The following is a 17530-nucleotide window of genomic DNA, read 5'->3' on the forward strand; positions in this document are numbered from 1 at the left end:
GTATCAAGATGTAGGGTACCAACTCAAGCAGGTTGAAATGAGAGAGTTTCATAGCGATGAATGTCTCTCCCCTGGCTCAGCTCACACTTGAATCTAGAGTAAGGACAATTTCAAGTGGGGTATCAAGATATAGGGTACCAACTCCATACAGCATCTCACCAGTCGTATGATTCTTACCACTTTCTTCTGTAGCCTGAATACTCTTTCCCTGATACATTACGCAATAGATGTATTTCCTTTTCAGTTTTTGAGTACAGGGAACCACAGGGGTCTGATTTCATCTGACAATTGGCTAAGTGGTTGTTGTGATAATTCAATGTATATAGTAACGGTTAATTTCTTTTAAAGAAAGAAACATCCTTCGGAACTTTAGAGGAACTTAAAACGCAACGCTTATTTATTTGGAAAATAGACAATATTTCCCATGTGATGCATACTACATCTAGTCTCTTCAGTTACAATACTTACACTTGAGAAGTACGCAGCTTCTGTCGGGAAGGCTGGATGATTATCTGGCCGGTAGCAGAGGACAAGGAGTTGTTGGTCTGTCTGGCCCGGGGTTTGGCTGTCCCGTCCATCTGGCTGCTAGAGCTGCACTCGGAGTTGGTGTGAGATCGTGACCGGAGTTTGGCACGATGCTCCCGCGCTCTCCTTGCGTCCCTGGAATAAACATATTGCACATTTTAATACACAATTTATACAACTGTAAAAATTTACTGTTCTTATCAATTTTCCTCTTCTGAACCAATACCTACAATACTTGGGTTTTATTATACTGCACTGAAATATCTACTTCCTACACTGATTATGGAGAAACACGTAATTACCGGACTGACCGGAACATTATCTGACTCCAGCTTTGTAGAAATGTGCTGCCTGAGATCTTAACCACTGATTAACATCAGCGAGAAGTTCAGCGTCACTATCGAAGAGCTACGTTGCTAACCAAGTCTTCATCGCTGGAAAGAGGTGGTAGTCGCTTGGTGCCAGATCTGGGCTATAAGGCGGATGATTAAACACTCCCCAATCAAAATAATCCAAGACTTGTCATGTACCATTGGCTGCATAGAGACATGCATTGTCATGGAAAAACAAAATTTTTGAGCTCAACTTTTCCCTACGCTTGTTTTATATTGCTCGCCGTAGCTTCTGCAATGTTTCACAATACCTTTCTCTGTTGATTGTTGATCCTCGTTCAAGGAAATCAACTAGAATCACACCCTTAGCATTACATAAAACAGTTGCCATAATCTTTCTCACTGACAAAGTTCTGAGACATTTTCTTGGTTTTTTTTGGAGAATGTGTGTGTCCCCATTCCTAGACTGCAATTTATTTTAACAATTGACATGTTTCACCCATGATTCATCACCAGTAACGATAGGATCGAGAAGTTCCTTACCATGTTTGTCGTATTCTTCAAGGAAAGTTAACAATGCAGCTAGTCTTTGTTATTTGTGATCTTTCATAAGGATTTTTGGAATCCAGCTGGCACAAAATTTGTGGTATCCAAGCTCCTCTACAACAATTTCATGAAGTAAACTTTGTGAAATGTTCCAAGAGTTCAGTCATTGTGGACTGCGATTTTCATGACCTTTGTCATTGATTTTCAACATCAAATCTTCAGTCACTAAGGCTAGGCCGACCGCTACGACAATCGTCACAAACAATGGTGCGGCCATTTTTAAAGTCAATACACTACTGCCTTACTCTGCTTTCACTCATTACTCCATTTCCATAAATTTACACTTGGTGATAGATTTCAACTGGGATATGGTTTTTGCCAACAAAAATCTTATCACCGAACACATTTCACATGCAGCACAAATTTCAATTAATCTCAGTGAGAAAATTTTAAAAAAATATACAGACTGTGCTCAACTACAGCTCAATGTGTACTGAACACCAAGGAGTTTTGACACTTGAGATGGCGGCTGTAGACCCGCCCACTGCCATACCATTCAAAAACGTTTGTTTATTTCTGGAGAGCCCTCATATAATAAAAACATATTTTTTGGCTGAAAACTATGTTCTCTACTTACTTGCATTTGCATCCCAAGAAATACTACAGTTCGCTGTGGAGGACAAACACTTTGATTGCAACATTTCTCGTCACATTAGACATAACTCTTTATTGATATGATCTTAGAGAACAGTAATGGCGTCAAGTATTAGAATTTTTGGTTTTGATAAGATTGATTAACAAACAATTAGTTAAGGTCATGAATCATAGAAATCTTTCTCTGTGTTGTAGAGTATCTCCTATAGCCATTCAGCCAGAACATTCTTGAAGTGGTTTGGATGCTGTTGCTTCAAGTCGTTTGGCAGCTAGTTGTGCATTTCATATACTGTGTTGGTGTATGTTGTTATGCCTGTGTTGTTCAGAGTTGACTGTTTCAAGGATCACATCTCGAATATACAGGGCTACAACAGTAAGGATATTGAGGTGTTTGAATGGCTTTGCAGCCTTCTTGGAGTTGCAGTCCAGCCAGACATCTGATAGCTCTCTTCTGATGTTTAAGAACTCGCTCAAAATTGGTGTTGGTAGTACATCCCTATACTACCAAGCTGTATCTTAGACGGGATTCGAACAGAGCAAAGTAGGCAGTTTTGGCTGTTTCTAAACCACTTACATGCCTATTTTTGCATATAACAAACACCTGAGCAAGTTTTTTGCAGAATTGGTCAATATGAGGTTTCCAGTTTAAATTTGTGTCAATTATGATGCCACAATGTTTACTGAGGGATTTTACTTCTAAACCAGACAGCGCAAGATCCACATTTCTGTGTTTTGTAGTAAAATTAATTTGAATATTCTTTTTTCATATAAAACCAAATCTTTAGAGTAGCAGTATTGTTTGGTGATGTTTAGTGTTGTATTTGTATTTCTACTGAGATGGTCTGTTGATTTATTTGCTAGTGAGAGGACTGTGTCGGGCAGGACATTAGTGAGCAACATACAGTACTGGGCCCAGCTCTTATCCCTGTGGCACTCCCCTTTGTATCTGTGAACTCTGATTACCATGATGTTGTTCCTTGTGTACTGGATTTCTACAAGCTGCCAGAGAAGCTCAAAAACCAGTTTAATCCTGTTCTCTCTATGCCCATGGTCCCCAGCTTTTGGAGTAAGTGACTGTGGTTGAGACAGTCAAAAGCTTTGCTGAAATCAAGGAACAGGCCGGTTACGGTGCAGCCTTCTTTTAACTGATTAATAATGTGTTCAGTAAGCTGTATTAAGGCCGTAGCTGATGATCTGCCTTTTAGAAATCTGTTCTGTTGGCTTGTTGTGATGTTGGAGATGATCAGTAGATTTGCAAGGAAAATCTTTTCAATAATTTTGGAGAAAGTTGAAATCAGAGATATAGGTTGGTAACTTCCAATTTCGGTTGCTGGTCTGCTTTTATATTTTGGATAGATTCTTGAAATTTTAAGATTATACAGGAAAATTCCTTGTTCAAGTGTTTTTGAAGGATTTAATCAATTTTACTGATATTTCATCTACACCAGATGAGTATCTATGGCTTTCTCTACCTTTAATTGACTTCCACGTTGGAAGAAAAATCGATCTATATTAGTCTGCTTTAAATTCTGGTGTGAGGGAAGTAAAGTATTGCTTTTATTGTTTTGTAGTGTTTCTTTGTGCCACAGTAGCGTAGAAGTTGTTAAAGCAGTTTGCTACTTCTATTGGTCCTTGAATTGTATTTCCGTTATACAGCACAGTATTTCCCATAATATGTGCAGGAAGGTATGAACCCAATATTGAGTATCAGAAATTTATTGGCTATCCCTAAACTGGCTCAACCATTTTATTAAGAATACATTTTCTAAACTATCACAGTTGGGATATTTAAATCACTAAAACTATTTATTGTAGACTATTATTAATGCAGAGAAAACAACTTACGGAAAAGAAAAAAACATATCAAGTTTACAAAATTACTAACCTTTCAATTCTTTCCTTTTCTTTCTTATCCTTTTCTTCTTTCTTTGACATTTCATCCTTAACTTGAGCCTTCTTTTCAACTTCTTTTTGGTGTTTTAATTTTTCAAGACGAGAAGACTGCCTCCGTGGCTGCATTTCCAATAACCGTTTCCTAATAAAAAGATAGAATGTTAAAAATACATAAGTACATAAATAACATAGGATGTATTGAGTCTGTTATTTATAAAGGATGAACATTAGACACTTGGTGAACTGACACTAGATTATACAATGTTCTGTGTGGACCCACTTACCACAGTAATAATTCCGTACTTGTGTGAATGTGCTAACTACTGATAAATCTCATTCCTACATAGTTATTCCATTCCACGATTACTGACACTAGATTATACAATGTTCTGTGTGGACCCACTTACCACAGTAATAATTCCGTACTTGTGTGAATGTGCTAACTACTGATAAATCTCATTCCTACATAGTTATTCCATTCCACGATTACTGACACTAGATTATACAATGTTCTGTGTGGACCCACTTACCACAGTAATAATTCCGTACTTGTGTGGATGTGCTAACTACTGATAAATCTCATTCCTACATAGTTATTTCATTCCACGATTAGTGACACATGAATGAGTCAGGAGTCGACTAAATATTCTTTGTAACTTGCCAGCAAACCAGTTCAAGACCGACTTTAGTAATTTAGGATTGTTATGTATTTCGGGGTATTGACATGGATGGGCCCAAGAAAAAAAATGTGCATGATTAGCACACTTGATACGTTGAGCAAAAGCATTCCAGTGAATATGCATATCATCAATGCTAATAACCTAACCGATCGGATCAACAGAGACAAAATGAGTGAGTGATGCATTGTTGAAATTTTCCAACTCACTAGATGGAAATATTAAATCCTGCATTCCGTAGGTAACAAACATTCGAGGCACCACTGGCTAATGGCGAGCAGCAAGAACAATTCACAGAGAATGATCTGAGTTGGATATAATGTTGATCTAACAAAGGTGACAAAAAAGATGAAAACAGTTATACTAAAAATTCCACTTAAGCCAACTGAATTAACAAACACTTATGTATAACTCTTGGTATATTTACAGAAATATGAAAGGTACGTTACTTTATTTATAACTTTGTTACCCTATTTTTTAAACATTTCTCAAAATTATTCAATATTAAACCTTGTATAAAAGACAAGAATGATAATTTCAGACATGCCTACAATTCAGATTGACATTTTGCAATTTAAGCAAAACACAGCATTAAAAATGATTTTCAAGGAATTTGTAATTCCATGGCCCCATAGCCATTGCTTTGGATGCATACATTACATGCGCATTGCTGTATATATACTAACGAAAACTTTCTTCTCAACACAGGAATGACTGGCATACAAAAAAAGTTGATATCTGTTTGACAGAACTCATAAACAGAAAGCAAAATCAGGGTTCATAACAGAAAAAGTTAAACATCTGGAAAGAAATTCTCGAACCAAAAGTTTATCCTGGAGTGAAAAGCATTTTGATGAATTTTTGAACAGTTTTAGTGTTTTCCCATGGGAATGCAATAGAGAAAAGGGGCTTTTGAATTAAAAGGAAATGCCTGGTGGATTCTCTTAATACTCAAAGATATCTAAGATGGGATTCATGAATGTTCAGTAATAAAATACTTACTATGATAATATGTCAATTATTTAAAAAATATCCTTAATGTTTGACACAAATGCCACGTAGAATGGTTAATTACGATAATAAAGTAGAGATAAGAGCTGCGGGATGGGATTAATGAACTATCAACCGAAATGAAAACATAACAAATTAAAAAATATCCTTAATGTTTGACACAAATGCCACATGGAATGGTTAATTACGATAATAAAGTAGAGATAAGAGCTGTTGGATGGGATTAATGAATTATCAACCGAAATGAAAACATAACAAATTCAATTGTTTGTTATAGTAACTGTATCAATTAATTTTAGAATATTAAGATTGTTGTTATATATTAAACAAATAGATTAGAAAGCATGATATTATGTATTATACATAATTAAAATACAGTCAAGTATTTAAGTATTATCAGAAGTTTTTTTATTTAGATAAAAATGCACATTTTTTCAGGGTCGCAAATGTTTTGCTTCCGAGATAATTGAGAATTTGTAAAACACCTCCTCGTAAGCAAAATTTTATTTCCGTCGTAATAACACACAAAATAACCACAAAAAGTGAACAAGATTGTAAAAAAAATTATTATTACAGCAGTCTTCAAAACTTTTTGCATTTGTGTCGATACATAGCTGAGCTGATCGTAACGACTGTCTTACATTTTAAAAGTCGGGGTTTAACCCATTGCGGATCACTGACGAGCTGGGCTCATCACGCAGCGGCCTGGCCTAACTGCACGATGACGAGCTCAGGTCGCAAAAGCGGTTTGCTTTTAAGTTTCCCTCCAAATAGTTCTATTCATGTCTGATAGATCGGGCGATCGTCTTCACTTGTCAACTAAGAGTGTTTAACAACGGTCTACGCTTAGAGTTTTCAAAAGTGTTATAAATATCCTACAGATTGCAGTTGTATGTCGAAGTTGAAAAATCATCATATGAGTTTACTCTCTGCTTTTTAGTGCTTCTGATTGGGCGTTTTCCTCAGTTGTTATTATAATAATTTTGAGGTTAGTGACAAAGAACTAAACAACACAGACGTACATGTTGGCGGGTTTAGTCTAGACAATGGCCCGGATGTTGTAATCGCTTCACCCGAGCCGCTTAATTTAGACTATGATTCAGACATCATCCCTGCAACCCTGGAACCTTGCTCGCGTGTTATCGTTCCTACATCACGGATAGTCCAGCAGGCTCATGTCCCATCTGAACGAATACCTTCACAGCTGAATTTTCTAGTATACAATAGCGAGCAATACGATGTGGCGCACCATCGCTGTTCGGTTACGGCCGCTGACCGTAAATTAATTTGTGCCCGCACGCCAAAACAATACGATCCGCAATGGGTTAATCCCACTTCTGCGTTTGCAGTTGGAGACTATTGGGTGTATAACATGACAGGACCTCAACTATTCTGTGGTATTTCTAAAGAGTGAATCCTTTAGGGCTGTCTCGAGAGGGTTCGCGCTGAACATATCGTTCGCTGAACATAAGAGAAGGTGGAGGCTACATCCAGGTCTGAGAAATGAGCAGAATGGTCCTACAGTCGGTTTCCCCCAGGATGAAGTCTGACTCTCTCTCTTTAAGTAAATCAGTGTCTTCTCGGGTTATGGGTCTGATTAAGGGACATGGTCACCTGAGAAAGCATCTTCAAAAAGTCTACATTTTCCAGGAGGATTCGCTCTGTAGAATGTGCGTCAAACAGGAGGAGACTTCTGAATACTGAGATGCTCTTTGACTGTCCTGCAATAGCAAGGGAGCGCTACACCATCTTTGGTAGCATAGACAAGGATGGTAAATGTCTCCTGGAGGACCCAATCAGTTGTTTTCAGTGGTTTGTAGAACTGCTGAAAACTGTAAACTGGTCGGCCTCATGGTACACTTCGGGGGTGTGCAAAAAGCACTTGATGCTGTATATGGCAATAGGCTGCCCCTTAAACGAAGAAGAAGAAGAACCCTTATGCCAAGTGTCACAATGACAGTTTTTTATCACCAGCTGTTATTTGCAGAAATGCCACAAAACTGTAATGACTTAGCAAATTTTGCCACTAGCGGTATATTCCTGCATGCCAAATATATTGATATACCACCAATTCAGCTTTGTATTTTACTTTAAATCCTCCAATTTATAAATTTTGATCTTATTTTAATATACATACAGTCACAATACTACCAATAATTTGTTTTTGTTTATAAAAAGTTATAACACGTTTACATGGATTGGAATCTATCCTCTTCGTCAGGTATACCTCCCCGACCTGACAATGAGAATAGATTCCAATCCTCGAAACATTGTGTTATAACTTTTATAACCTGTAACGATGGCAAATGTCCGAAATCCTGTTATCCTTTCAATAAATTACTCATATTCATCATTGTTAAAGATATGTTGCTAAATTTTGAATTTTTGGAAATAAAATATTACTCCATATTCCATAATGTAAAACAGGCAGAATAAATAATTAAATAAGTGTTAGCAGACCCTATAAATGGGTAGTGTAAAATTGAAAAAAAAGAGTCATATTCATGTAAATATTTAAGGGCCAAGAGGCTTTTATACATGTTTTAATGAAAGCAGCTATTAGGGATTGATTATAATAAAAACCAAAGTGGGAAAAACTATTGAATATGGCAGGCCTGACCGTTGCAGCCGTTCCTTCTCCTCGAACAGTCTGGGTATCTCTGGCAGAAAGTCCTCTGCTAGCACAGTGTGCAAGGCGCGCTCCTCCTTACACTGAGAGTCCTCCATTCTGATGGCCAGTCGCTCCCAGTCACTCTCCGTGTAGCAGACCACCTGCCACTCACCACAGCCCATCTCAGGTTCCGATGACTCACTTTCGCTGCGCGACTTCCGCCCATGCTTTTTCTCTCTTGCTTTCTTTTTTTTCCTTTTCTGAAAACGAACTCCAATTCAGCTAGCTGAATAGATTACAGATTCTAAAAACAACAGATTGAATAATTCTCTTTGCGAGAAACGTTTAAAAACGAGTTTAAAGGTAACCACCTCGACTAAATGAACTGTCAATGAAAGACAAAGATAACAAACTAACTAAAGCCCACTGCTATTTCATCATCACTAATCAGTATTTACAAGAAAACGAGAGAACAGAGTTCACAACACCGATGTTTGTTAATAAGTATAGAGCTAAATATTGTAAAATGATGTTATGATAGAAAAATATTTTCTATGAATAAATGTTATCTTGTTTTGTTTAGCACTTCATACACACAAAAACAACTGTTCTAGTAAACTATAGGACAGTTTAAATTTTGAGTAGCATTGATTGTACTAATATATTTTAAGAATTTGAAATATATTTTAAAATAATTATTAAATATGTAATTTGCAAACATGTACGTTTAAAAAACCTTGTAATTTTAAGGTTAATTAAAGAACTAATGTATGGAAGTAAGAAGTAAAAACACAGAAAACACTGTTGTTTTCTGTGTTTCTGTCATTTTTTCATGGGATTAACAAATCTGCTAATTTACTTACAAGATGAGGTAATGAATTGTACACCTTCATTTCATTTTGTTATAGAAATTTCTCTTAAAACAAAAGGATTTATAAACAACAAAAGAAAACAACACAACACAAAAGGATAAAAAATAGCAATAATAAATTAAGTACCTTTATTACTAAGGGATCCTCTCAGAAGGATTTATTAAACCTAAAAATAATAGGTTGGGTGCAGAATAATTTGAAAAATAACAAAACTTTATTTAAAGGAAAAGAATGGTAAATTTTACATAATTGGGATTTATGAAATTTAATCTCTCCTGTGAGCAAGCCTTTCAAGATCTTATGAGGCTTATGACTTTTCGTACTCATAAGGCTTTTTACTTACCGCCTAAGTAAAGTGTTAATTGTTTTATAGACTACATGATCCAGCTGAAAAAATAAAATGTCCTTATAGTTAAAAACTTTCTTACAGCTGCTTTGGGGTAGTCTTCTCTGTAAAGTCGAGTCCCATAGAAGTACCAATACGCTGATCTGTTCTCATCATATCCAAGAGGATGCACTCGTAGACTGTCCGAATCCAGGTTCTGGGGACAAAATATTCTCTGATAAATAAATAATCAAGATGTTTGAATGTATAACAATTTTCAGATTAGTATACATTTAAGAAGTTTAAAACAATATTACACAATACTAACCTTGAGAACATCAAGGACATCTTCAGCATCCAGTCGGAAATCACAGAGGGCATGCAATATTTCAACCTTAGTGCGTAAAGGCAGGAACTGGAAGTCGATGTCTGAATTGAAAGGGTTTTCTTTCCCATACTCCTAAACAGAAATTTGACATATAGTTGGAAGTAAAAAACTCAATACAATCATTTTACAATAATACACAAAGATGTTACTGTTATAAGTGTTACATAAATAAAATGATTGAAAACAAATTTTAGAACATAAGTAACCGTATTGATAGTGTATCTGTTATAAACAATATAGAGCACACAAGTTGTCAGAATAGGTGCTTGGTTATGCAAAGCTAGCTGTCTAAAATATTAGGATAGCAAAATTTTGCTGATCTCTTGGAATCCATACATCACGCTATAAATAGGTTAAACTTCCTATAATCTAAATACTTATACGTAATACTATACAATTACCCGGCACTTTTGACGGAAGAGCCGTCGCAGAAACATCTGGTAGTTAAATGTGGATATTCCATTGTTACCAAGGCAGCCACAGAGCAATCTAACAATCAATTCTTGAAGAAGAGAACTGCCACTATCTTCTGTTCCATCAGTTAGAAGAGCTTCTTCTAGTTCCTTAAACATGAGAAGACAAAATAATATATAGACATGTAGCATTTGTTCATATGCTGCCACTATCTTCTGTTACATCGGTTAGAGGAGCTTCTTCTAGTTCTTTAAAAATGGGAAGACTAGAAGAAGACTAGACTTCTAGTTCCTTTGATTTCTGATAAGGAAAACTCGTCCAAAAATAGTGAGCTGTGATAATACCGAAGTACCTGTGCGATGATTCTGTCTTCCAGTCACGCGACGTAGCGGACGAGTACCGTGTTGCGTAACGGCCTTTCTTGTATATGTGCCGATAACCAAGCATTTAAGTAAATACAAATTAAAATAGTAACTTATACAGTATTGTACTGTATTTCTTTACAAAAGTAATGTAGTGATTTGAGCTGTGTCCAAGCGAAAAACGTGAATTTCCAGTGTAATTATTATTAGGGTTATTATTTAGTAAATGTATATTTTTATGTAAATATGTTAGCAAGTATTTGTTTCTACATTTACTAATCATATTTATATGTGTTATATTGATGTTTTATTAGATTTATTGGGAAAACTACATCATTACTAAGTAATTTCTAAACTCTGACAAATGAAGTACAGTTTATAAAATGTCGGTGCCGGGCAGCATTTTGTTAATACATATAATGCCATGTTTTTAAAATTCTAGAATAAGATATTACACATAATAAGAAAAAAAAAACAACAAAAAAATGATGGAAATCTGTTTGGTAGTTATTTTACAACAGCTTTTTTCCCAAAAGCTTACAAATATGCGAAAAAACAGCGTGGCACTTTATGCATATGCCTTCGGGAAATACCTGTGGCACTCAAAGGGTTAATAAAAATTCCAAAACTCCATTATTATGAACCTAAAAAAAAACAAACAGTGGTCTGAAATGCATTTTACATTTCCTAAAAGTTTTATTGGAAACAATTAAACGTTGAAAGGAACTCTGGCATTACTTAAAGCTAGTTTACTGTCATTGTTATAACCCCTAGAGTACCAAAATGCCAGTCAGCTGGATACCTCATAGGTGTTTCTGGACTCACAGTGATTATGGTAATTTGAATGATCGTCTGGTATTTTAATGGCTTATTGAAGTTCACTGCAGGCAGCCACCTTGTATCGGTTGGCAAAGCTTCTCAATCTGCTTTGACCCAAAACACATGTGTATCTTCTCTGGTTATTTATTTTCTCACAGACTGTATCAAGTTTCAAATAATACTTATAATACAGGTGTATCAATGATTAAAACATAATTTATTCTTACCTCAATATCAAAATCTAGAAGATTAAATGCAACACGAAAAAGGGAACAAAAGTGGGCAATACTTGGTACTTCCCACCATGATTGTATATCTGAAACAAATACAATCAGAATTAAAAACATATTTTCACCTCAAATTTACTATTATTTCATAAACATCTTTCAATAACCAGGTAGCAAGGTAATCAGGTGTTTTAACATAAAATTTCAAACACTTCAAGCAGTATGCATCAAGTTTATAGGAAACTACTTTTACCCTTCACAAGAGGCAACGAACAAGTTCTTATTATCCAGGGTTGCTACAGGAGTCCAATAATGAAATTCCCTGACTTTTCCCTGATTTCCAGACCAAATTTTTCATTTTTCCCTGACTTTTTTCGACGCAATCCCCAGGGTTTTTGGCAATTAATGGGTGGAAAAAAGCGGTGTTGAGGCTAACAGGGTGGCAAATATAAAAAAAGCAAAAAATAAAGTGAACACAGTTTAATACGTACAAAAAGATTGACTTAAATGATCTTTTACAACACAGAAGTAAAATACGGCGCGGCGGCAGTAAGTTTATTTGTGTAAAGGGATTTTATATTTTTCCCTGACGAACATCGAAATTCCCTGACTTGAGACCGGATTCCCTGACTTTTCCTTGATTTCCAGTCCTGTTTTTTTTCCCTGACTTTTCCCTGACTTCCCTGACCTGTAGCATCCCTGTTATCGGAATTGCTTCAAACATGCCAGATATACAGATATTTATCGTGTTTTTCAATTTTATTTTTCGCTTAAATTACACTCATTTATAAAGAACTGTGAATATGAAAGAATGAGGGATACATGACGTAGCATATGGGTGCAAAAGCTGGCAATGGAAAACGATCAACCTACTTTGGTATAGGTTATTTGAAGACCAAACACCTAACAAGTTTTTCTAACTCACTTTATTTTACTAATATACTGTTTTATGTATGGTTTTAATTTACAAAATAAGTTTTCAGTTAAAAAATTCATTTAGGTGTAAGGTGCCTAACAACATTAAAAAATTAATATTTCAAATATTTTTTGTTAGTTATTTAATGCCTCACAAAAAAGAAAATAAATATTTACAAGCTCCAGGACAAAAGAGAATTTGTGCCAGCATAACTGTCACTAGAAGCCTGAAGCTTCAATGATGTTCAGGAAAATTCCATGGATGGCACCATCATAGAACTCATTTCCTTTTATGTAGCATGTAAAGTGTACAGATGAAATCTTTCAAAATATCTGGCTATATACCCTACACAAGAACTCCAATGTTTCATAGAGCAGACAACGTAACGCATTGAAAATGCATCAGTAGATAGCACAGAAATATACAAATGTGTGTGTATATAAAACAAACGTACAGTGGGTGTGGCTCTTGTGTCCAAGTCCTCCATCTCATGAACTCTTCGATGCTGTAGAAGAGTGGTATTGTAGCCAGCTGGTTATTGCCTTTCTCTTGTTCTTGAAATGGTGGATAGTCATGAGTTCCTCTGGTAAGTTGTTGGTAAATTTGGCTCTGCTGTAAGAGGGCTTCTTTTCAAAGAGTGTATGGCAGTGAATTGGCAAGGTAGTTGATTGTGCCTCTGATGAAGTACAAGTGGGTTCAGCTCCTCGTGGCACAGAGACTCCAGATACATGAAGGATTGTTTCCTAGATGTATAGTAAAACTACTGTAAGGATTTTTAATTCTTTAAATGCCTAACAATAGGAGTCTAACGGCACAAGTTTGTCAAGGTTCTGATGACCTTCTTCTGCTGGACAAGCACTCTTTGGATGTTGTGTTTAGTGAAGTTTCTCCAGATTACGAGACCATAACGAATATGTTTCAATTAGAGAAAAATAGGAAGTTTTTAGTGTTTCAAGGTTGTCACATATTCATTTTGACATTTTTTAAATGCATAGACCTTGTAACTGATTTCTCTCCACATACTGCATCTACCTGTAGGTCCCATGACATACTTTATTAATAGTTACACCCAGGTACTTGGCCAAAACTGCTCTTTGAATACCTGATATTGCAATTACATCATCCTTTTTTCCCCAAAAATCAGCTGGGTACTTTTCCCTTATTTACTGCCAGGTCGTTCTTACGGCAATAATCAAGTTCCATTTTCAGATATATATATGAGTCAATTTTGAGATCTGCATTTTCCCTTCCTCGTATAAGTACTGTATCACCTGCATACATTAGCACTGAGGAATTTTAAGAGGCATTAGTCTGTGATGTCACTTGTAAAAATAATATACTATATAGGTACATCTGGTCATCTGCTGTGAATTTGATCTGAATTTCTTTGTTATAAGGCAGTTGCCAGTTAGAGAGTTAACCGTGCAGCTCCATTTTGAAAAGTGAATATATCACTTAACCTCCTCCTCTGTACAATACGTGCAACAAACTCCAGTTGATATGCACCCCATCCATCCCACCTATAAAGTTGTTTGTTATTTTATGTAGCAAGATCTAGTTTAGGTAATAGTATACAGTTTACTTGAAAACTAGGTTTAATTATATTTGATCTCTCAAACATTCAAATTCCTCATCAAATCCCTTAGAATATTGATATGTTACTAATAAACAATATCTTAGGGGATGTCTTTCATTTGTCACCATCAGTGCTGCCTGCCAGACATTGACATCCACTTCGGAGACATCCGATTAACCCTTCGAGCACTTTTCGTCGTGGTCGGTTAATGCCTAATTAATGCTCATTATGACGACCAAAGTCGTGCCCGCGACTATATAACAGAGCTTTGTATGTTTGAATATATTCATATTAAAATGACAGCAAAAGTAGTCAATTTCGGTATCATTTGAAAGATGAAGATTTGTTATAGTACAAATTTGTGAAGTCGCCTGATGATGAAACTTTTGGTTTCGAAAGGCCTTGTCTGAAAAATAAATAAATTGGAAATGTACTGTATTCTTTACATTTAGTAGTATTTATAAGTTTTTCCAATTGCTCCAAGAGTCTTCAATATACACACATTATGACATATAATACATCTCATCTGGTTTTATGCTGTGAAGAATTTTTTACTGGGTTACCTATGATTTGAAAAAATCTCAGATTTGCATGCAAACGTTCCCAAATTTTTAACCATAAATTATATTAGGTGCATAAAAATTATGTCATAATGTAATGTATATTGTGTAATTTCATGTAGTATGTGTGGCATCCCAGAACCATTTTTATTTTTGAGAAACACATAAATTTCAGACAGTTTACCTGCAAAACTTGAAAAATTCGAACTCATTGGTTGCCTAATAACAAAAGTCTCAGCACGTAAAACCAGATGTATAAAATGTCGTATTGTATTGTAAATTGTGTACTTTCATGTGGTATATGTGACATCCTGGAGCCGTTATGTATTTTGGAGTATAACAAATTTCGGACCGCTTGCCTGCAAAACTTGAAGAATTCAAACTCATATGGTAGCCTAATTAAAAAAAAATGGTAGCACATAAAATCAGATGTATTGTATGCCATTTTGTAGTGTATATTACATACTTTCACATGATATATGTATCTTGCTGGAGCCGTTTTGTATTTTTGAGGAAAAATTAATGTTCAAACCATCTACATGTAAGTCTGTAAATCTGTGTTATGATTATCAAATATGTCGCTGGAAATAACCATCTATGATGTTGGGACTTTTATGATTTAATTTTGTTCCATTGGTAACACAGTTGCTGACAGTGTAGTTATAAACAATACATTTATATTTAAATTCAATGTTCCAGATTGTTTTATTTAGCACATAAAACAATTTCATTGTAAAAAAGATTCAGTTTCAAGTTTATGGATTAGGTTTCAATGATTGTCAATGTCACCCGCCATTTTCTTCTCTTGCTTCGATTTGTGGTGAGAACTGGGTATGAAGTACAGTTTTACAATGGTATTACAAGGAAATCTTCATAACATAAAACACAACAAAGGTGTCAAAACCCCATTAATATTTTTTCATCATTTGATAGCCCATTTAGTAAGAATTATTCAGAAAAAAAGTTTTTGTGATTATCACATACCCTTTCGACAATATTTAATGTAACGCTAAACTATGTCTTCGTTTAAAAAAAATACAAAATGCAAACAAAATATTTTTTCAGCCCTAGTAGGTTAACTTAGAGGTTTAAGGTATTTTTTTCTAGAATCTTCATTGTTTTAAGAATAAGCCTATAAATTTTCATGGAGATTTAATGGTAAATAAAAAAGTTACAAATTATTTTCGAAACGTAAGCGTCCTTCATTTTGCGATATCCATAGGTTAGAATTTGCGGAAATGCAAAACTTTGAAAGGCTATAAAAAGGGAACGGTAAGAGGTAGAGTGTTAAAATTTGGCATGGTGACTTATCTTCATGGGTAGAACAAACAAGCGAAGTTTCATCAAAATGTGAGATGGTGGGTGAGATGGCCTGGTTGAACTGACATGGAATTACCCCATTATAAGTTAGATTTTTTGTTAAAATTTGCAAATACAGTGTCTAAGATATTTGTATATTTCATAAAAAATGTACATTAAGCCTAACTCTAACATTCATTTACATTGCTTTGGAGCAACACAAGGCGCTTGGCCTAGATACTAATGATAATTAAAGATTACTGTATTGTTTTTACCGAGAGTAATATTAGGCTACATTAAAATAACTTCATCTGGAACAAATTTTGTTAGTGTGTTGTACTTAACCTTTTAATCTTAACTAACAAAAGTTATTAATTGTTTTATTAGGCTTTAGTTTTTGTAAGTCTTCTAAACTTAAAACAGTTGTACAATACAGATTTTTTATTTTTAAAATGTTTTACATGGTGAAGCACACAAAATACCATGAATTTTATTTTTGTATGTGATTCAATGTTTTTCATAGATATGAATTAAAACAGAAATACTTGATTATCACTCTAACTTTTTAAAATATAGCGATTTTAGTGAAACACCTTTTCCATCTCTAAAACACTTAAAACCATATAAATCAAGATAGCTAAGGATCATATCTTTTTCTGAAATAAGTACAGTTTTTTTTTTATAGTATTGTAAATTTTAATTACATTTACACTACAGGTTGTATCAAAAAGAATCATCCGATTTGGCATGTCTATATTTCGAACAGTAGTAAACATATACAATTACTAATTTTTTTGGCTGAAAGGGAAACGCAAAAAGTTTTTTTTCATACCTTTTCAAAGGTGTTCAATATGTTCACCTTTAGATACACGGCATATGTCTATGCGGTATTCAAATTCATCCCACACTGCAGTGAGCATGTCCTGAGTTACTGATTCCACTGATGTTGTAATGCGATTCTTCAGCTCATCCATTGTTGTTGGTAGCCGAGGCACATATACAGAGTCTTTATTGAAACCCCACAAGAAAAAATCACATACAGTAAGGTCCGGTGACCTTGGAGGCCAGAAATGTAAGGATGCATCATTAACGTAGAACACAAAACGCTTTTTGTGGTGCAGACGCCATTTTCACTAGAAATGAAGTAGGCGTTCACTCAAGCACGCTGCTGCTACCTAGCGGGAACCATGTTAAACTTTAAAAGATACTCTTTTCAACCGTACCTTGTTGGCGCATTTAGCTCAACAAACAGAATAGTTATGATTTTATTAAATCAGATGATTCTTTTTGATACACCCTGTATAGTCAGTATTTGCGATTGGCTTAGGCAATCACAACTGTTCTTGTACGTTGTTTTGTACGTTTTTAAGTTATAAGTTTAAAAATTTAATTCCAAGTGAGGTTAACTTTAATATGTCTACATATATTTAAAAAAAGACTGAACAAGGTTTAATTGTTGAGTAAAAATGTTTAAGATTTTGAAAACTTATATTTAGTCTTTCAGTAAAAATATTTTGTTCTTA

General features: G+C 35.0%; 1 protein-coding gene across 1 annotated transcript in view; it reads right to left on the reverse strand.

Annotated features, from left to right (window-relative positions):
- LOC124356708 overlaps window positions 1–17530 on the reverse strand; it is a 47288-nt gene that overhangs the window by 28071 nt on the left and 1687 nt on the right. Inside the window, exons 2-8 of the mRNA XM_046807883.1 lie at window positions 11657–11745; window positions 10236–10397; window positions 9775–9906; window positions 9550–9663; window positions 8259–8509; window positions 3943–4092; window positions 469–660 (exon numbers count right to left, since the gene is read on the reverse strand). Of these exons, the coding sequence (XP_046663839.1) occupies window positions 469–660; window positions 3943–4092; window positions 8259–8509; window positions 9550–9663; window positions 9775–9906; window positions 10236–10397; window positions 11657–11745 (1090 nt within the window). The remainder of the gene's footprint in view (window positions 1–468; window positions 661–3942; window positions 4093–8258; window positions 8510–9549; window positions 9664–9774; window positions 9907–10235; window positions 10398–11656; window positions 11746–17530) is intronic.

Source organism: Homalodisca vitripennis, chromosome 1, assembly GCF_021130785.1.
Source record: "Homalodisca vitripennis isolate AUS2020 chromosome 1, UT_GWSS_2.1, whole genome shotgun sequence".
In the NCBI taxonomy this organism is placed as follows: domain Eukaryota; kingdom Metazoa; phylum Arthropoda; class Insecta; order Hemiptera; family Cicadellidae; genus Homalodisca; species Homalodisca vitripennis.